General features: G+C 38.5%; 1 protein-coding gene across 2 annotated transcripts; it reads left to right on the forward strand.

The window, feature by feature from the left end:
* Positions 1–721: 721 nt before the first annotated feature.
* On the forward strand, positions 722–20,873 carry LOC141905215 (uncharacterized). Of its 2 annotated transcripts, none has more exons than XM_074794026.1 (14): positions 722–978; positions 2,822–2,950; positions 6,310–6,498; positions 6,760–6,987; positions 10,374–12,856; positions 12,969–14,653; positions 14,762–14,953; positions 15,667–15,989; positions 16,453–16,547; positions 16,629–16,812; positions 17,117–17,159; positions 17,718–17,836; positions 18,743–18,871; positions 18,943–20,873. In XM_074794026.1, exons 1-14 carry the CDS (start codon positions 826–828, stop codon positions 19,489–19,491), a joined length of 6,501 nt encoding a protein of 2,166 aa, XP_074650127.1. In that variant the 5' UTR covers positions 722–825; the 3' UTR covers positions 19,492–20,873. The 2 variants fall into 2 exon arrangements, with proteins under 2 accessions (XP_074650127.1, XP_074650128.1); XM_074794027.1 differs by having other exon boundaries at positions 6,778–6,987.
* The last annotated feature ends 1,281 nt before the right edge of the window (positions 20,874–22,154 follow it).

The raw sequence follows: 22,154 nt of genomic DNA on the forward strand, positions 1-22,154 counted from the left end.
GGGACATGTATTAGTATATACGAAATGCATAAATAACAAAAGCATACTGATTAACAACATGATTTCGTTTACTCAAACCCAACAAATGAATAGAAAAAAATCAGTTGCTCAGTAAGATAAGGCGTGAAATGAGTGTTTCCACTCCAGAGCCGTGGACACTTCGACTCTGGTCCAGTGGGTCTTACGGTGCGGCCAACATTTCAAAAGAAGGCTGCCCCCGTCTTTTAAATGAATCCCGGATAGGGTTCGTCTTGGCCTTGGGAAACCAAGATCCCTAACGACGTAAAGCCAAACAAACAACAATCTAATTTTTTGTGTGTATTGTCCAGGCCGCCGGTCGGAAGAGAATCTGTTGCCGTGATAAATTCATCGTTCCCCCTGGCCCCGGACGCGGCGTCCCGGCCTCGATCAGTATTATTGTACTTGACGAACGTGAGAATTGAAACTCTGCAAAACTACCCATCGCAACTATCAGTATCGATAAGAGAAACCCAAAGATAATATTCGATAAAACGTTAATTATTTTCTTTATGGCTTAACGTTAGTAAAAAAAAGAATTACGAATTTATCAAATCGCTTTTGGGCGAGTCTGTATTCTAGCTCAATCCACTCCCAGTAACTTCTTAACTTACCACCAGATGGCAGCGACGTTTCAAGACGCATTTGATCACGTGATCTGAATAACAGCCAATCAGCGGTCAGATTACGTAGTTCGCGAGAAGCCATTTTCATGGACATCTGGAAATATTATTCTTGTCGCAGGGAGAATTTATACTTCAATTTGTAAATGATATATTTGCCGTAAGAGGGATAAGAGCTGTCAGGATGGGATCCGAAGCGGTTGAGGAATACAGACAATCATTGTCTGATTTAACATTTAACAGTAAACCTCAGATCAGCATGTTGACTATGTTGGCCGATGAGAACCAAAATCACGCTCAACAAATCGTCCAAGTTATCGAGACTCATATTCAAAAGGTTTGATTTTACGTACATTTCTCCTCATATGCATCATTGGTAAAACACTGAACCGCTATCTCTGTATTTGAACTGTCTACGAATTGATTTAACCAGCGAAGTACGGTGTATGGGCCCATTTCATGATTTACTAACTAATGTCTATTTATTAATTGATGAGACCTGTTTTTCTTGGATATTTTGCTTACTTTTTGGGGTACATACCTCATTTATGTCTTAACAGAATGCCAAAAGTCGCGGACAACAACTGAATATCCGATATATTTCCAGTTCTGTACCAATTAGATGGATTGGCAAAAAGACTCCTTAAGTCCAGTTGAATGAGAGAGAAAATCCTCCATTTTGTGAAATTTCTTGAATTTTTACATTGTCACCATGCCTACAAAATGAAGTTATTTTTCTTGTGGGGTCTCAACAACTAAATCAGGGTGGCGTAGGCATGGTAACAATGTTCAAATCCAAGAAATTTGACAAAATGGAGGATTTTCTCTCTCATTCAACTGGACTTAAGGAGTCTTTTTGCCAATCCATCTAATTGGTACAGAACTGGAAATATATCGGATATTCAGTTGTTGTCCGCAATTTTTGGCATTCTGTTAAGACATAAATGAGGTATGTATCCCAAAAAGTAAGCAAAATATCCCAGAAAAACAGGTCTCATCCATTAATAAATAGACATTAGGCCTATTATTAATCTGGTCGAACGGGTTGTGTACCTTCCAGTTCCTAATCCTTAGTTTCTGTTTAAACTAAGTGGATGCTAAGTGTATATGAAAAAATATGCCGATTTTGCGTACGGGGGGGGGGGGGGATTATAATAACTAGGCCCAATATGAAAGTAATGATAAACAATAAGATCATTTTATTGGGTTAATGGTTAGGGTTCCAATACGTTTTGGGTCTAAAGGACCCAGAGGGTTAGGGTAAGGGTCTGTTTTCCCCCAAGATATAGGGTAAGGGTAAGGTTTGGTGCTATAGGCTATCTTGTTAAAACAATCGGTAAGTCGCGCACTTGTGTGCGGTTACGCAACGTTAATCGGTCAATCAGCGACGATGTTCGGTAAAATAGCGGAAATAAACACTGCCGTGCGAGCAGTGACTAATCTGTTGAAGAGACTGACTTAAAATAATCGTTAAACGTGACCTGGCATAACCCTATTTTCACCCAGCCGAACCTGAACAAAAGCAGTTTTTAGGGAGCCTTGGTGGTCTAGCGGGAAGACAGCGCACTTGCAATATGCTGGCCCGAGTTTCGAGTACTGATTTACTGCTTTATATAGCCTTAAGCTAAGCTCAGGTCCACTTACAACCCGATCATCTCGTCGGAATGGTCTGTGATCTTTATCAGGATCCTTTTCGACATGAGTTTGCTTTCGATGGATTGATCGTAGACCCTTCATAAGTTGAATCGCTATGATAGAACAAGTTCTATTTCTAGGACCTGATCAGACTGTCGTAGCCAATCAGCGATGAGTTATGCGTCACATGACCTTAAAGTCTGCGATGATCGTCGTAGTCGACCCGAGTGCTCTTACGGCGTTGCGACAAACGAATCGACAATCAACGGTCATGTGTTTACTACCGATGTTCTTATGACGAGATGATCGGGTCATAACACGACCTGAGCTTAGCTTTACTCTTCAAGTCTATCCATTTCCTAAGTAGGCATCCTCGTAGGAGGAACCCTAGGAACAGAAAAAAGATATTTTTGAATTTGTCTGGGAGAAGCCAAGACAGGCTCTACTGCACTTGAGCTGCATTTGAACACTGTTCTGGGTTGCATATTAAAATGAGTTCCCAGACAAACAGTCCAATATAACGGTCCGTATTTTTTCTTTTTCAGAGTAAACCGTTGTTGAAGCTTCCAGCGTTATATCTAATAGATTCGATCATCAAGAATGTTCACAAGAGCTCCTACATTCAGATCTTCACACAAAATATAGTCTTCACATTTTGCCATGTGTTTGAAAAGGTTTGTTGATATAAAATATTTACCATTAGAAAAGATGTTTCCAATTCGCAATTGACTCCAATGTCAAATATTGTAGTGGATATCTTCTCTTGAAAATTGATTAAGATTAATTCTTGCACTGTTTCTGGATGCCTTTGTAACCTTTCGAAAACTGAAATATAAAATCTGTGGGTAGATTTTTGTTTGCGAAATTTCTAGGTTTAACAAGGTTGCATTTTTTTCGCATAAAAGTGCGATTCAATGTTTTTAAGAATGACTGATATGTGTGTATTTCTTCTTTTTTTTCTGTGATGAATTGAATAAAATATATACATCGAGTTCTGATAGTGTGGTGTTTCATAAGTTGCTGACTTCTCGAATCTCTGTAGCTTGTATTTTGAGAACAGCAATCAACGCAACTACATCGATTATGACGATTTTTAAGGTGTTATTGCCACAGTTGTCACAGTTTTCAAAAGGAATTCATGGAGCGCCTCTATAGTTTGTGAAATGTAAAAGTTTGCAAAGGCTTGACAGATACGTTCTCATTTCGGCATTTGATATTTTGGAAATGATGAAATCTTAAATTCGCTCAAATGGCTTAATTGCTTAAAAGGCCATGCTGATTACAATCGGCACAAGTTTGGAACTTTTACCTTTAGACAAATGAATTAGAACGACCTTGTTTCTTGATGCTTCACCAATCGATGGATAAATAAATGAATGGCTAGATAAAGTGTGACAAAACTTGACTGAACTTAATGGAGCATGACTATGAGTGTGACTCGAGACTTGGAGTTTGGATCATTAAGAGGACTAGTGTGGTGTGTGTTGTGTGATATCATTTTTCAGCACGATACAAGAATAGACCAAGGATGTGTCAAAGGCTTGAAATCCTGTGCCGGGTCGATATCTGTATTTAGTTCTGTTAATTATGAAGGAAAATAAAGATACATTTTTATGGGTTTTAAGCTTTCATATTAATCTCTGTAGGTTTCAACTCCAGTGTTTATTGAGAATGAGATGTTTCTTCTGTAGGATCACGTTTCAACTCATTCCAAATTTCTAAGCGTGCGACGTCACATTAGACTCCGCTCAAGTAGGACCCGAAAGATTTGTTTGACTTGAGCAATATCCGAGTTAGATATTAGATATAGTGTTTAAAAGATATTTAAATAAAGGTGCCAGTTAAACATTTTTCTGAGATGATCAAACTTGAGCTAAGTCTAATAGAAGAGTACAATAAACCTTGCCTTAGTCAAAACGTGCCTTACTCTGACAAAAACGAAATAATTTTTCTGACTTGTTAATATAACTTCATTTCCTTAACCCGGATTTTTGCTTACCAATTTTGTCAGGCCCGGTTTGTCCTGTTTTGTCGGCAAGGTTTATTGTATTGGTTGTGGGGAAATCCTGAACGTTGGAAACCAGGAACATATTTCTCTTGAGAATTGAGGTACTGTGGAATATAGCGGTCCATTTGCTCAAGGTCTTTTGATGATGTGGCACATTTTTGCTGTCAGAATTAATCCCTGATTTCAAATTGATAATTTATGTCGAATCACGTCTTCCTTTGTAAATGTGGATTTGCTGAAAAAAGTTGATGATTTCTTGTGGCAATTTTATGAACATTTATCCAGGCTTAGAGGAATTTTCTGGTGAAGATTCGGTAACCTGCATTATGGAAGTCACATTTTGCTCAGGTAGGTGGAAGATGATTTACAATTTTGTGATTGGTAAGTTTACTGTGGTTTATCTAGGTAAGTGATGTAGAAAATGATGATTTCCATAATTCTGGTTTAACTATCTGGCCAAATGCTCAAAATATTGGTTGACTAACCATGTCGGAGTTGATACAACTATACGCTCAATGATACAGTTAACAACGCTCAATCTTAGGAATTTGAGATCGGTGAATCTGGATTGATAAACAGTGAAATTTAGATTAGACCATATAAACTTACCACACTCCAGATTTAGCTCCAAACTATCAACAACTTGAAACCACAAAATATATCCTGCACCTTGCTCGGGTAAGTTTGTCTAGCATCTAAATAGAAAGAGAGGGTAGTAGAATAGCTGCACTGACATGGAGCACAGATAAGTGTACAACCCGCTTTATACAGAATTCAACAGATAAAAACCAAATTTTATTACCAACTCTTAACTAGCGATTATGGTGAGAGGTTTCTCTTGTTGCTTTAACCGAGGGTCATTCTGAAATGCATAACCTTGGTCTTACTAAATCCCAGTAACCCGTAAACGTTGTGTATTTTGTTTTCAATTCTTGGTGAACAAAATATGTTTTTGAATTCTGTATATTAAGTGGAACCTCGTTACAGCAAATTTTACGGGCCCAGAAAATATGTTCATTATAACCGATAGTTCGATATATCCAGTATGAAATTGAGTTAACAAAATTCTATATTTGTTATATCCGATAAATCATTGTATCCACGTTCGTTATAATGAGGTTCCACTGTAGGTTTTAAACTTAGAAACTGAAAGAATTTAATTATTTGACGCCTAAGGAACAATTTTTTCAAGTTCGATGACCTGGGAGGGTGTATTTTGTACATATTTCAACACATGCCTTAGTTCATTAATAATTATATTGGCTCAGATCTGATATGAATAAGAAAATTTCTAGTTACTGAGGTGGGTGATTCACATGTCTCAAGTGTTCAATGATAGCAAGTCGGAAAGGAAAATATTACTCAGAGAAATCCCAGTGGTTGGACTTCAACATTCTGATTAAAGTTATATGAAACCAATGTATTTCATGAAGTAAGATTTGATGAAATTTCAGTTGATTGAATTTATGTCTGATGATTAATTATGAACATTGGCAACCATGATATTAATCCTTGAAATTATTAATGCATCTTGATGTATAAATGAGCTGTAATGTCCAGAGATTTTGACTACACGTGGAGGAGTTGGTAATACTGAATAGGGGCATGGACATATCAACCAGATTGGAGCCAGTTTCACAGTTCTCTTAAACATGTACCTTTCAAAAGTGGACTAATTTAACTCAGTGTTACTCCAACTGACAACTTTAGAACTGGGTTCTAGTTTAGTATATATATTTAGTCCAGAATAGAAGAGAATTGATTTTATTGAGGTTTTCTCGAGTATTGGTTTGAACAACTGAAATAAGTCACAAGGGGGCGTTCCGTACATGACTATGCAAATATGATGCTAAATTTTTTGATAAGAGTCGAACCCACTTAAGTCGTCATATTTCATGACAATTTTTTATTCCGTTTTTGTATATCCAATTCATATGCTGATATGTAGTCAATGTAATGATGGTCCTAGCTATGAAGACTGAAGGGAGTTAGACTGTAGATTTTACTTAGTGAATTTTTTAACAGGGAGATGAGAAAACTCGAGTGGCATTGTTCAAACTACGTCAAACATGGAGCGAAATTTTCCCTCAGAAGAAACTTTATGCTATAGATATCAGAGTGCGAGCTATCGATCCAGCATGGCCCGTTATGGCTAAACCCCCCGACCCGAGTGGAACTCCAAGTATTCATGTAAATCCTAAATTCATTAAAAAGGTAGGTAAAAAGCTGGGTTATATACAGTAGACTCCGCCCAAGTCAGATCCCATCAACTCGGAAAACTGTTTAACTTGGATGTTTTTTTTTTAATATTTTTTTGTCATGCTAAATGAAGTACATTACATTGCAACTTGCGCGAAGTCTACCATATACTAAACTCAAGAAAAAATAGAAATAATTTAGAATAGATGGCATGTTTGAAACAGACTGCCGAATTGAATCTGCTTGCATTACTGGGATCATGGGTAAACATTTCAGACTGACCCTCGTTTGAAGCAACAAGAGAAAACTGAGCCTAATGTAGGAATATCACCTGAATTACACATACAAGAGAAGGGAGTAGATGAAGAGGCAGCGATGAGAAAACAGTTACTGGCTAAACAACAAGAACTGTTGAAATTGCAACAGCAACAATTAGAATTAGAACTTCAACAGACTAAAGCAAGAATTGAGCAACAGCAACAACAATTAAAACATAAAGAAAAGGTAAATAAGATTTATCTCAGGGGTCAACCATTTAGGGAGCATCTCAAAAGTTCCATAAGGCGCGTTCACATGACGAAATTTAGACCGGTCTAAATTTGGTCCGGTCCAATTTAGAACGGACCAAGCGTTCACACGGGCAAAAATACCGTTCCAAATTAGACCGGTCTAATTTGGCACGGTCTAAAAGAGCAAACCAGGTCCGGACGAAATTTTGGACCGGTCTAAATATGCGTGTGTTGACAGAAACTGGTACCAGGTCCGGTCTTAATCGTAATTCTGAATCTCTGCGGTAGATGTGCAACCTCTGCGGTAGAGTGTGAGTCCAGTTTTATTAAGTTTTAAATGCTTTTATTACCGTTTATGTAATTATTTTGAAGTACTGTTTTCCTCCCTATTCAATGGAAATATTTGGAGCGTAATTCGTATTCGTATATCGCGTTCATCATCCGTTTTATTGCCGTGCTTTGAACCGTGTTTAAACGACACTTAGAGTTTCAGCATGATAGAATAAAATCAAATTCGCAAAAACATATAAACCTGACAGAGGACGAATTGGTCAAATGAAGAATGTCTTGCTCTACTTGGAATCTGGAAGTAAGACTTCATCCAGGCGCAATTAATTATTTAGCAGATGGCGACATCTTGTGGGCCCGGTGACAAGCGATTTTATCACCGCGTGTCAAAACGCTGTGTAAACGCTCACCAAAATTTTGTCCGGTCTAAATTTGGACCGGACCAGGTATGGACCCATTTAGACCGGTCTAACTAGTTGTCGTGTGAACGCTGCTATAGTTGTTTCCATGAGAATAACTCGCGGAAGTGGGTGGGGGTATGAAGGCCTCCCACGGATTGATCATCACTGCCGAACTATTGATCATTGCTATAGGATTCGAGCATTGATCAAAAAAGGATGTTCCTTAAGCGTGAACATGCACTCTTCATGAGAAATTTGTGGAGGCCTATTTGTTCATAGGCCTATAGTATAGTATAGTATAGTATCCTTTAATGAGGGTAGAGTTTAATAGGTTTATGTTCACCAGCGGGGTTTGATCTAAGCACGTGTCCGATTGCCCAGGACAAGTATATTCTCATCAGGGCAAGTGGGTTATCATTATCACTTGTCCCCCGCACTAGTGCAATTTTATGTCAATAAGCTTTTTTCCCACTCGATGCAACAGATGATAGTGCCACCAGACTGCCTGTGTAGAGTAAGTAGCTTTTGGAGGGGGCAAGCAAAATTTCAGACATGCTTGCCCCCTGGGCGAGTGGCTTTCATTCCTTAGATCAGACCCTGAGGTCCAGGGGGACGTTGATAACAGTCGCTATTTTAGTTGAGGTCAGTGTATTATAATAGAAAAATAAACCTGAAATATTTCAGTCCTTATAGATAGTTTCTTATGTAGATGTTGAACACTTCGTAGATGCTGATTTAGTTTTTCCATTTGGAAAAAGGCTGAAAATCCAATTTATTCAATTGGCCTTTTTCCAAATTGGAGGAATTTTCTTGGTCCCAAAAGATTCGACTTATGCATGCTTTACTGTATAACTTGCACCATTGATAAAACTAACTTAAGACAGTACATTTAAGTTCAGAATAGTCCAATTCACCATCCAATTGATTTTATCAAGAAATATGTCTTTTCGTGGGTTGTAGGTAAAATCCCCTAGGTATATATCCCCTAGGTAAATCCCCTGGGTAAAAATCCCCAAATATTTAAAGTAGGTAAAAATCCCCACTTGGTGATTTTCAAGAAAATTTCAAAGCAAAATGTTTCTCCAATTTTATTCATTTGCGATGAGACTGAAATATGTTTGAACTGCGCAATGAATTCTTTTGTTGGGATAAATTCTTAAGTAAACTCTTAGAATAAAATAGATTGTAATTTGTAATATCTTAAATTCGACCTGGAATATTTTTGAACTGTGAACTCTAGTTAACTTGTGGTATATTTGAGCTGTGCGATGCCATGGATTATACGCAATAATGAATTTTTAATTTGAAATATTTTAGATCTACCTGGTAAGCTAGTGTAATATATTTGAAATGTGCAATCCCTTTCATTAAACTGTGCGATAACTTAATGCACTAATTTAGTATCAATAAACTGTTAATTTGTAGTATGTTTTAATTCAAATAGTACATATATAGCCTACTATAGTTTGTATGCTCATGATACCCTTATAGTGTTCCACAGTATGAATAAATTGGATATATGTATCAATATATAAGAATTAATTGACCTTTAAGATTGTATCTACTTACACCACATTTAGAAGGAGGGGAATTTTTACCTACTTTGAAGAATTGGGGATTTTTACCGCTAACCCTTTTCATATGATGTTTGCCGCGTTTATATTCATAGCTTTGTACCTGCTGTGGAACTGTGCAAACAAAAAATAATCCATTTCATCTAATAAGCATCTAATAATTCACACTAGGATTCCAGTACGGTACTAAGCGTTCACACTTGGAAATCATTCGAGGCCTATTCGCGGCTTATTCAGTTCCGTACTGAAATACGTGGCTTATTAAGCGCGGAATGCAGAGTGCCGAAAACCCGATCTCAGTACGGAACTGAACTGGCTTCGTATTTTCTGATGTGTGAACGCAGATTCGGCTAGCCGCGTATTTACATCCGCTTAGTGCAATGCACTCAATGCCGAATTGCCGACTCTACATGTGAACTGGCTGTGTAAGCGCCATGTTTTTGTGAATTCAGCACCAGCGACGTACGGTACTTCATAAGCGCCAAATCTAGTGTGAACACCGCTATATTGGAAATTGAAAAGCAATCCAGGTGCAAGCATGATTATGATATGGGGTGTTGTTAAATTTGTGACATTAAGGCGAGCAAGGTCTTGAGAATGCGTCCGGATTGTTGAAATTGATAGAATTAGATATTGAAGTGTCGGGATATCTAGGGACGAAACTGTATGTAGTATGATATTCAAAGAATTAATTTCGAAATGCAATCTTAACCTCCCGTTTCAGCGTGGCCGCTTGCCTGGAATTCAGAGAAAAGTCGAGGAATTTTCTTTTCTTAAAAAAGAAGTCAGGAAATTTGGTCAAAAAAAAGCTAAAAATTCGGGAAAATTTGTGGAGATTGCTAGATCGCACGTAAAAAATGAAACAGTTTCCATCTATGTCTTACGCATTTGACTGTGTTAATTGATTGGTTTTGTAGCCAATCAAGTCGGAAAACAATGTGCATGTCTGGGAATAGTCGGGGAAAAGGCAATTCAAATAAAAAGTAGCAACCCTGCGTTTGTGCTGGAATATAGGAATTAGAAACAAGAACCCCTGTCAAATTCCTATATTTACCACTCCAATATTTAAACCTTATTCTTGAATAATTACTGTTACTCCTGACCACTTTTCATTACAGTTAAAGGCAGCGTACAGTTCAGCTAATCTACCCCTACCCTCAGTGGACCCACAGTTAGATATGATTCCACCTTCTCCAGAAGTTACCGAACCAATGGTTTCGGAACCAGTGGTAACGGAACCCGTTAAACCTACAGTTGTGCCACCACGTCGACGAGATCCACGTCTCGCTAATCGTGACCCCAGATTGGAGACGAAATCTACTGTTGCGCCAGCTGCTTCGGTTACGGGTACTATACCAACAGCGTCTGCTGCTGCTCAGGGATTGTCTAATCTAGAAGCAGCTCAAATGTTAGCTCATCAGCTATCACAGATAGCTCATACATCAGGTGTTAAAAAGAATACACTGGATTTACTGGGTCAGTTACAGGCAGCTTTAACCACACCATCTTCTCAACAGTCCAATAACTCTACAATAGCAGTAAAAACAGAGTCGGAACCTGCGTCAACTCCTACTGCTGAAGTCGAGCCTAGGTTCTCACATTCAGAGCAATATCAAACAGACCCCTCACAATATCAGAATTCTGTAACAATGATGCAAATGCCTATGATGTATCCAGGTCAGTTTCCGTCAATGCCATTTCAAGCTCCTGTAGCAATGACGATGCCTTATCACCAGCAGCAAATGACTGATGCAATCCCAGCTACCACTGTGCCACTTGACAGCATCCCGATTCCACCATCAAGTTCTGCAGATAACACTAAAACTACAGACGCCAACACTAAAACAAGTAGTACAACAAACGTCTATATTAACAATAAGAAGGGTAAAAAGAAAGATGCACAAAAAACTGAAAAACAGAAAGAGATCGAAGCTTGGAAAGAGAAAAAACGTCTGGAAGAAAATGAAAGACTAAGAAAAGAACGAGAGAGGATAGAATTTAAAGAAAGGGAAAAAGAACGAGAGAGAATCCGTCGTCAAGCGGTTCGTGTATCACGTCGATCACCTGAACGTCACAGTAGGCGTAGTGGCAATGGTGAAGAGATTGATGAGTTTGGTCGAATTAAGAAACCACGACCACGGTCGAGATCCCGTAGCCGTGATCGCGACTCTAGCAGTCGTCGTGGGAGTCCACGTGATTCTAAAGAGAAAGTTTCGTCATCGCGTCGCGAAAGTAAAGATTCACCAAAACGCGAAGACGACAAATCGAAGAAATTGATTTCGGAACCAGCAATCAAGAAATCAAAACCTTTTAAATCAGAGCAGACAGACTTCGATAAAACGTTGTCTTCGGATTCCGATGTGGAGAAACTTAAAATTGATGTCAGTCCTAGTCCAGGGTTTATTCCTAGTCCTACTCCTGCGTTTAAAGATATCATCGGTAAAATTGTGAAAGATTCGGTTGAAAGAATGCAGGAACGTACAAATGATATAGATGAAGATTTGAGGAAAAATTCCAAACATACCGGAGACATCGATATGAGAGTCCCTGCTGTAAAAATGTCAGATCAAGAAGATCAACCCAAAGATCGATCTCAAGATATAGATTTGCGTAAAATATCAAGATTTGAAGAGAAACCAAATGATATAGAGAATGTAGAACATGATACGCAGGTCTACATAGATTCACAGGATGTAGATATGAGAAAAGGAAGTTTACCTCAGATATTTACTGATAACAGATTTAAAGATAAGGATCTATGGGTAGAACCTGATAAAGATATGCGAAAGAAAACAATGGCTGACGAATCCGCAGCAAATAATGAAGAAAATGAATCCATCAAAACTGACTTCGCTGTTGTCCAGAACCCTGATGTAGGGGGTAGTGTCGAAGCAAGTAGTGTCGTTGATACAGCTAGTGCTGTTGAAATAGGAGGGGATGTCGATATGAGACTTGAATCAATCAAAAATAAATCAGAGGCTGAAAAACCTGTTGAATATCAGGAGCAGAGGGATGATGTAGAGCCAGTTTCCATAGAATCTGCGCATGATACAGATCTAAGAAAACGTCCGAGCAACAATCCTCAACCAATCAAAGCTCCTGATGTCCAACCAATTGAAAGTTCCAATATTCCACCAATCAAAGCCTCTGATACAGATTTAAGAAGTCGGGCGCCAGTTTATAGCACAGATCTGGGAATGAGGATGTCATCAGACGATGATGCATGGCAACATAGACATGATTTCGATATGAGGCCAGCTCGAAGTGCTGGTAAGGATGTCGATATGAGACTTCCAGCTGAGGAATTCAGAGCAAAACGAGTAGACGCTTTACGCCTCGTGGGTAAGGATGAAGATATACGAGCCAGGCTGAGTCAATGGGCTCAGAGAGATGACGACAATCGACGAACTCGACCTGCGAGGAAAGATTCGGATACCGATCTGAGATGTGATCAAGATTTGAGGGTAAAACGAGATCGCGATATTGATATGAGATCTAAAACAGCAGATGTTACAAATGAGAATGTTCAGAGACTGGATGAGGAACCACCGGTTAAAAAACAACGAAGTGATACTGATGATAAAGAAAACATTTCTGATGAGTAAGTTTTGGGTTTTCTGTGAAATGCTATCTCTGTTTTGTTTCTCAGAATAATGCAATAGCATTTTATTTTTTCATATTTAAAAATGTAGATATTTTTTTCTTTCTTACAGCGACTCTTTCAAAGGTAAAGATCAGGACTATCGACAACCTGGCAAAATAACGAATGCAGGATGGGCAAAGTTTAAAGCGTCACATCCTGATGAGTTCCCCTTCCAGCAACCACAGGAAATGGAGCTGTTAAAATCACCTGCACCATCTGGGGATTTTGATATGAGAATGGCACCACCGTTGATGGCAAATAGTGAGACGTCGAATGAGGATGAAGAAATACCGCAGGGCGAATTTTCTCCCGATCCAGTAGAGGAGCGACGAGGCTATCACCATCGTAGAGAATTCTCACCAGATCGTAGACGCAGAGATTATAGAGGTCAAGGTGGTCGATACGGAGGTCGCAGAAATTCATCAGAAATCACTTCGAGCATTCCGCCTCCTATACCACCACCTGGTGCTCCGATAGAAGATTTAATCTCACATCAAACTGCTATGCTTAAACACCTCAATAATGAATTATACACGAAAAATTTACACCCGCACAAACGAGGGGAAATAAAAGTCCAGATGGAAAGGTTACGTCAAATGAGAGATATGCTCCGAAGACGTGCCGATTCTGATGATAAAGGGGGGAGTCTAATGCCGCCACCAGCTCCCCCTGCCGGTTTAATGGAACCCCTCAAAGATTCCCCTAAAGATTTGCAGCCGAGACGAGCAGGTGAGCAGATAGAAGTGACAGCAGATGGAGTTGAATTAGTTGTTCCGGGGAAACCAATATTACATACATTCACTCACCTACCCCCTCATATTGACCCTGCACAACTTCCATTCGGTGATGAGAACAATTTAGAAGATCGTGAAGAAGTCGTCATTGATCGTAGAACGTTTGAAATCCGTATGGGACAGAAGTCACGACGTATTGAATTGGGAGATGAACCATATTGGTTCCGAGTTGATCCATCAAAACGACAAGTGTTTATGAATGATAGAGCTGTTTATAAAATCGGAACCCCTATGAAAGAAGTAAAAGTTGGACTACGTAAATTTATGATTTGCTATCGTGGACCAGTGAAAAAGATTTGGATTGACGGAATGCAGTTTGATGTCAGGTTAAATGGTCCTCCTCAGAAAATCTTTATCGATAACACGCAACATGATATTCGCATAGATGGTTTCCAGAGGAATGAAGTTTACATCGATGGAATTGGCCAGGGTCCATTCGGAGGGTCCCCTAGGATCATTATGATTGCATTTACTAAACATGAAATACGTTTCGACCAGCCTAGACGCGAAATTCTAATCGATGGCAAAATTTGTCAGTTGCATTTAGATTACCCAGTTCCAGTTATATTCATGGGTGATAAGCCACATGGAATATGTTTTGATGGACCTCCACGTGACCTTTATATTGACAGTAAAGCTTACCGGCTACCAATGGATAATACGGCAATAATCAGAATCGGGCCACGACCGCATCGTGTTGCGTTTCTTGGGCCGGGCCACGAGGTTATGATAGATGGACGAACCTATGAGGTATTTTTTGATGCGCCTCCACGAGAAATCAATATCAGTGGTCGTTTACATAATCTCTCTTTGAAAGGACCGCCGCCTGAAGTAAAAATACTCGATGAAATTCCTGTCGACCCTGCCACAGGCGAATTGTTGTTTGTCCCGAAGTCGTTCATGGAAGCCAATAAAAAAGATAAATATGGGCGATTAGAGAAACAGGCAAAATCGTACAGAGGTTCGTTTGATTTGTTCTCTTTAAACATGCCGGTAATCAACTTCTCGTTTAGCGTACTCATGTGTTTATTTGAGTAAGTAAAAAACTGACGTTGATTTATTTCTGCAGAGTATTTAAAGAAATCCGAATCATATGACTCAAATGGACAGATGTGTCCAACCGGTCCTGCTATGAATATGATGGGTATGCCTGGACTAATGAACCCTATGGGCTTAATGATGGGAACAATGCCTGGAATGATGAACCCCATGGGAATGATGATGACTCCGGATATCAGAATGCAAATGATGCAAGGAATGGGTAAGTCTTTTAAATTCCAGGCTCCCTCAATTGTGAACATGACAACATGGCTATATATAAGAGATATTTAATCCAAAAAAAATTGATGAATCAGTTAGGTTGAATTTTGCTAGAATTAGCCCAAGAAAGATAAGTACTCCTTTAGAAAGTCCAGAGTTAATTGGACTTTAACTGGAACAGACTTAACTAAAAGCACGGCAAGGAAAGTTACTTCTTCCTAATGAAAACGTTTTCGATGTGTTTTGCTGTTCGATGAAATCAAAACAAGAAACACCGAACAGAAAAATGTTTTAGCGAAACAAGCACTGCTCATTGATTTGATTATTAATTGTTTTTTGCGTCGTCGAAAGAATTTTTCATCTCATCCATTGCTGAATAATCATTCACCGAGAATAGCTGTTCCACATGACATGACAGAAAAATTTGACGATGTAAAAAGTTTTGCCATGGATTCCATGCTTTAATAACTGTTCTCTAAACATTACTGTCATGCTCATTTGCGTTTTGTGAAAAATGTGTTTTCTGTTTTGATGAAACAAACATATGCGATGTGCTTTGGGTTTAAGCATGTATTGACTTTGTATATTTTATGATTCTGATTGATAAAACTTATTTATATTTGAATAAATTGTATGTAAAAATATGTACGAGGATTCTTTCTTTAATTAAAGGTTGAAAGCCTGCACTATTTTGAATCATGTTATTTCTTTTAGCTAACCCAATGATGGCGATGAATCCGATGATGGCTCAAATGCAGCAACAGATGATGATGCAGCAATCAATGCAAGCTGGACAGATGATGCCAAACATGATGAATCAGCCAGTTGTATCTCAGCAGAGTATTGTATCACCCCAACAACCAGCTGCAGTAACATCCTCCGAACAGTCGGAACAGAAAACTGCTGAGTCATCCTCATCCTCCGTTAATGTGATGGATTTATTGAATAAATTGAAAATGTTTGGAATGTTGAACGAACAGAAGAAAAAAGAGGAAGAAGAAAGAAATTCATCAAACAATTCATCTGAAATTAAAACGGTAAAAGAGCAATGAATTGGTTCATTTATTACAACTACATAAATATTTGAACATGTACGCCAAGAATCATTATTTGGGTCAATCCCTATATTAGGGTCATATACATATACAGGGTCAATCAATATTTTGAGATAACAAAAGAATCATTATTTGGAAGGATTGAAACAGTATGTATCAAGATTTTAAGCCCACTAAGGTCACTTTGATTCAATTGTCTATTCATCCAGAATCAATTCATCAGATTATTTGGCACTCAAGTCCAGTGGGCTATATAACTAACATGCACTTTTTTCTTCGATGCACTTTGACGTATGGTCTTGATATTTGGTTGTTGTATGTAGCCACCCTAACCATATATGCAGCCCATAGATTAGCCCGATTGAATCCACTGTTTGGTTACTTTGTTAAATGTAAATACATGTAAATACGTTCTGTTCATCGTTATTTTCGTTTTGTATTTCAGTCAAGTTCAGAGAATGTAATAGCAGAATCAGAGTCCTTAGTTCGTGTCGCTCCAATCCCAGATCTTACTTCGTTAGATATCAGCTTATTACGCAAGTATGTATCACTTATCCTACTCCAGTTTTTGCCAACACCCCCCTGTTTCAAAGGGTAATTTTTGTTTATGTGATGTTTCAGGCATCATGCAGGAGTTATTCAGCGTTTATATCTAGGAATTCAATGCTCATCGTGTGGTGTAAGATTCGTACATGAAGATTGTGAAAGGTACCGTCTGCATCTCGACTGGCATTTCCGTTTGAATAAACGTGGAAAAGATGACATGAAAATTGCGCATTTCAGAAAATGGTTCTTTGATGCAGCGGTAAGTTTTATATACTGGGATCAAGTTCCATTTGGGGAGGTTAATTGACACTACAGTTAGAATTAGTTAATTTCCAATCATTTAGATTTAGTAAATTTCCAATCAGATAGAATTAGTTCGGTGCCAATCAGTTAGAATTAGTTCATTACCAATTAGTTAGAATCAGTTACTTTCCGATGTTTTAAGCCTTGAGTCAAATCTACACTGAAAACGGTGGAACTGGGTCCAGTACCATGTTAAACGTATCAAATTTATCCACAGTTAACACTAAGATTCGATTTTAATTGTAAATTTTCTCTTTTAGGATTGGGTTGATTTTGTAGAAATTCAAGATGAAGAGGAGAAAGGTACACATAGTTTGATTGATTGCTGGCCAAATCCAAAATTCAAAAATATGAAACCCTCTCCCACTCTCTCTCGATTCCATTGCTCATATACCAAATATTGATTCTGCAATGTATTCCTACGGAATATGAAATTATTTTAGTTCTTAATGCTCGGTTGCTACCATACTACATTTACATTGGAAAACTGTATGACTGGCATCTCAAAATTTTATGAACATATTGCACTAGTTTGTTGCCATAAAGTATAGGCTATGTATGAATTGCAGATCTGATGCTCAATTGCTCACACGTAGAAAAACAATTATGGCTATTAGAAGTCAAGATTTAGTGCTGCAGCATTTGTCACTGATCCTAAACAACAGCACATGCGCTGTATGTCCGTGCTCTTGTGATTTCAGTTCATTAAAACATTCTTACAAATCGGCCTAGGCGGCATATATTTAACAAATGCTCCCTGATCATAATTAATCCTTCACATTTTGAGACTGACCCTATTCTTGTACACATATTCAGAACCACGGGAAGAAAAAAGAATTTAAAGATTTTATAATTTTTCAGCACGGAAAAATTTCTTTGCTCGTTCATTACAAGCTCAGCAAGAAATGGGCATCCATCCAGGTGGCGTTGAAGTTGAAGAGATTAGTTGTCCGGCGGCTACTGGAAGGGAAAATGATGATGTAAGCTTCAACTTGATATCAACTCTTAGATACTGGTAGAAACTTTCTAGGACTGTTCCATTGGGGGCCAACCTCTAAACGAAAGATTTAAAAAAAATGTGAGGTGCTCAGAGTTGCCACTAATGTGAAGCTAAATATCCGGAAAATAAGTCGGGAGGTCTGGGGGCCCTCCCCCAGAAAAATTTTTGAAATTAGAACGCCAGGAGATGCGTTCTGGCGCAATACGCGTTATAGGCCTCACTTTCATTACCGGAAGTGTGTATCAATTTTCACGTCTGTCAATTACAATCAAATCAAAATCTGTCGCTTCAAACTTTCAGTAAGCATTTTCTCAAAGGTTATACACTCACACACCTTTTCCAAGATATGTCGATAACAACAATGTGTATAGATCATTTTTTCAAATAGCGATTGGTTCCGTCAAATGCACCTCATATATAAACCAGAGCCAAAAACAAACGAAGCGTTAGTCGATTTCGATCGTCGCGTCATCTTGGTTTAATCGTGTACTGCGGGGTTGTTGCCACTACGTGGCAGCACAATACGGCTTTTTCGAACCCTCTACGGAGCCGTTACGTTTTGATGTTTTGGGTCGAATCCCGAATTGATTTTATTTTTTTCGCAATGTTTTCTTTTGTGGTTATTTGACTTCTCCCGAAAATCCGGAAATGAAATTGGAATTCCGGAGAAGTGGCAACTCTGGATGCTGTAGCATCGATCCGGAAACTTGCTCATAGTTCATGCAAATTTCGATATATAGTGGTTTGAGCAATGTTGGGCTTTATTTATCAAATCTTTTATGGAAAAACTTTCACAAGGTCATATTTCTCAACTTTTCGACAGGGGACCTGTGAGTAGAAAAGTATGTTAGTTGAAATCCTTATTCGAGTTCATTTTGACTTTCAGGTTTGCGAAATTTGCCGTGATCCATTCGAGCAGTTCTGGGATGAGGAAGCAGAGGAATGGCACCTGAAAGACGCGATTCGAGTGGATAATAAGACCTATCATCCTGTCTGTTATGAAGACGCTAATGTTGTAAGTATTCGAATGTCGATTCCCCATCAACCATTACAGCAGAATAACTCAATCTGCTCTCTGTTTTCCAGACTTTACTCCTAGAAACTCCTACACCAACTCCAGAAGTTAAATCTCAGCCATTCTTCCAGACTCCAATGGTACCGACTCAACTTTTCCCTCCGGACATCAAATCAGAAAATGCTCAGGTTGAAACTAAACCAGAGGATCCAATTGTGGAAGTCCCACCAGCGAATGAACCTTCAACTGCAGATAATCCAGAGTTAGTCACTCCTAAAGTAGAACCAGTCGATGTGAAAACTGAAACTAGTCAGAAATTGGAGCAAACAATTCCACCAGAACTCTTGCCTCCAACTCCGATGAAAATAGAGCCTCCAGAAATAACGACAGCCACTACTGATAAAACGGATACACCGACACCGCCTGGTAGTCCTGTCGAGGAATCATCGGTATCGTTACCTGGTACACGGATACCATTCCCATTTCCGTCTCAGTCAACAATGCAATCCGCAGTTAATACAGCGGAAGAATCACCGGTCGTAGTAGTAATGAAACCTGAAGATTCTGCTAACCAAATTAATGTGATATCGTCACGGTTGCCTAAATTCTTTCCTAAATAATCGTCTAAGAATGGTCAGTTTTATGCAAGGATTTAATTTAATTGTTGAAATATCAGCAAAATTTTGTGTATGTAGTGTACGAATGGTATATATTCCGAGATCGACTGAGTTCGGGGCACCGGTAAAATCTGGTAACCATCTCTAATACACACATTTTAGGTGTTGTTAAAACACTAGAAATTCTGATAATATGTTTTATACATGTTACGCATTTACCTCTCTAGCTGTTTTATAGTTTTAAACTGATAGAAGAAATGCTACAGTAGACTGGGCTTGCCACGGATAATTGTGTGCCTGGACAAATACAATTTCCAATTGATGTGATCATCTATAATCACTCAGACATCCCTTGAATTTGTTTGCAGAAAAAAATTTATCTAGAAAGATAGATTCTAGAGAAAATTTACTGGTGTTGCCAGATCCTTGTTAAGCGGAGTCTACTGAATGATAACTACATCCTCCCCAAGCAGGGCTTTGAACCTGATGAGATTGTCACAGTACAAAACCCTGCCACACTAGACCGAGTACGCAGCTTAGATGATGTCAATTATTAGCCAATCCAATGTTCCGTTTTAATTCAGCCTGGGTTTTATCCATTTATAGTCCTTCAATGAAATTTGCGTAAACGATTATACAACAAACAATCTGATTGGTGCTGCATGTTTCTGTGCGGTAAACCTGCTATGTACCTGCACACCTGGTCTAGTGTGACGGGGTTCGTGCCGTGGCTGAGTGTAGCGATTCCATCAGGTTCGAATCCCTGCAGAAGGGGGATGCGTAACTAGGGCATGTCCCTTATTTTGACTCCTTACTTACATTTTTACTTCAAAAGTGAACTTTTCGTTTGTGAGAATATTTATATTTTGGTTTCAAGTAGAGGAGCCTGACTGAGATTACTACAGTGGAACGTCGTTACCACAAGCTTCAGTGGACGGGAAAATCTGTTCATTATAACCCATTTATTGAAATTGTCCCATTTTGAATGAATTCAGTTCACAAAAGCTGATGAGTCATATCGGAGGTTGTTAAAACGAGGTTCCACTGTGATACATTATTCTTTTGCATCCGTTTTGTAAGCATACTATGAAAAGAAACTGGGGACAAATTATTTCTCTAAAACCCTATATAAAATTATTTTATGGTTTATCATGAGGTGTTCGGTTTCAAACATATTATTTGACTGTGATTTTTATTATCAAAAGATAAAAAAAGAAGATATTTTTGTAAACATAATTACCGGTAATGAGAATATTTGAAACTAAAGGGGGGTTGTTTCTTTTGTACAAAGCAACTATGGTAATATGTATAAAAAACCGATGTAAATAGACAAACTATTTATGTATATAAGTATATAATTTGAGAAATCTATCAATACAAGCAAAATGAGATGGATGTTATATTTGATTTTTTTTTCTTTTTTTGATTTATCGGATCTGGTTAATTCATAATGAGGAGGATGTAAAGTGCCTTAATCCTGAGATTACAATATTTCATCTAGATTTTTCCATATGTCTCTTCCCCTCCCCCAAAAAGCATAAGGGTCCATGGAAACCATACCCACTTAGTAGAATGCTCGACAATCAGAAAATTCCAATATTCAACAACCTTTGTGAACTAATACAGTTATCAATGAGCTCACAATCATAAAACTTGACATGAACGTTCCAATTGATTGTGTTAATAAAAATGCATATGGTGGAAATACCATGTTAATCCGCCGTTCAACATCCCCTGGTGAACATGGCAGCTATGTATTACTTAGTACATGTATAGGGGCCATGCTTTAAGTACGTATGCTTGACTCCCGGATATTTTTAACCTCCCCCCATGTACTTTTTTTCATAACCCCCTTGTGTAAATACTTATGATTAACCCCCCTCCCTGTAAAATGGAATTTTTCAGGAACCATGGTTTCAAAAAGGCAAAATTCACTAGCATCCATCAGAGCTCTGACGCTGATGTACATATTGACGAAGTCAATGACCAAGAGGGAGGAATTCCCAGGAAATCCCAACTAATATTGGAGATATTTGTAAAAATCATTATGTGTTTGGTGCAAAAGTAACAATTAAAAACATAAACCCTCCCCATTAAACATTAACACAACATTATGTATCCCGCATTAACACCAACATTATGTACCCTTTTGAGCTCACCCCTGCCCCTGAATGCTTTTGTACAGACTAAACCCCCCTCCCCAACGTGCATACATATACTTTATGCACGACCCCATAGTTAAAAATCGTAGCTCAGAGAAACAGGGACTGGCAAAATTCGTCCTAAGTAAGCAAGGGTGGATCCAGGGGTACTAGTGAAACTTGTACAAGTCTATAAAATTTTTTTGAGGTTCCGTTTTAGCTCTGCTGTGACCAAAGGCAGCTGATGGGTTGGGAATGAGCCATTCGTCCATCAACTTTTACTTTAAATCGCTATTAGTTGTTGAGTTCTTATTGGATCATCACCAAAATTGGTATGGATATCCTATAGGACAAGAACTTCAACAATATAGAGCAATTTTTTGGATTTGATTCCTACAAGTGGCTGAGGCCCATATTTCAATGAATCGCTACTAGTCCTAGTTTTTGTTGAATCAAGATAAAACTTGGACTTTCCACCTGTCCTCCATTTTATAGACACAAGAAACATGATGTATCTCTCATTAT

Source organism: Tubulanus polymorphus, chromosome 5 (genome assembly GCF_964204645.1).
Source record: "Tubulanus polymorphus chromosome 5, tnTubPoly1.2, whole genome shotgun sequence".
NCBI classification, from domain to species: Eukaryota; Metazoa; Nemertea; class Palaeonemertea; order Tubulaniformes; family Tubulanidae; genus Tubulanus; species Tubulanus polymorphus.

Coding starts and splice junctions, on each gene's coding strand:
- LOC141905215 (XM_074794026.1), top strand. CDS start 826: ATGGGATCCGAAGCGGTTGAGGAATACAGACAATCATTGTCTGATTTA. Junction 12,857..12,968: donor AAAGAAAACATTTCTGATGA/GTAAGTTTTGGG, acceptor TCTTTCTTACAG/CGACTCTTTCAAAGGTAAAG. Junction 16,548..16,628: donor GATATCAGCTTATTACGCAA/GTATGTATCACT, acceptor GTGATGTTTCAG/GCATCATGCAGGAGTTATTC.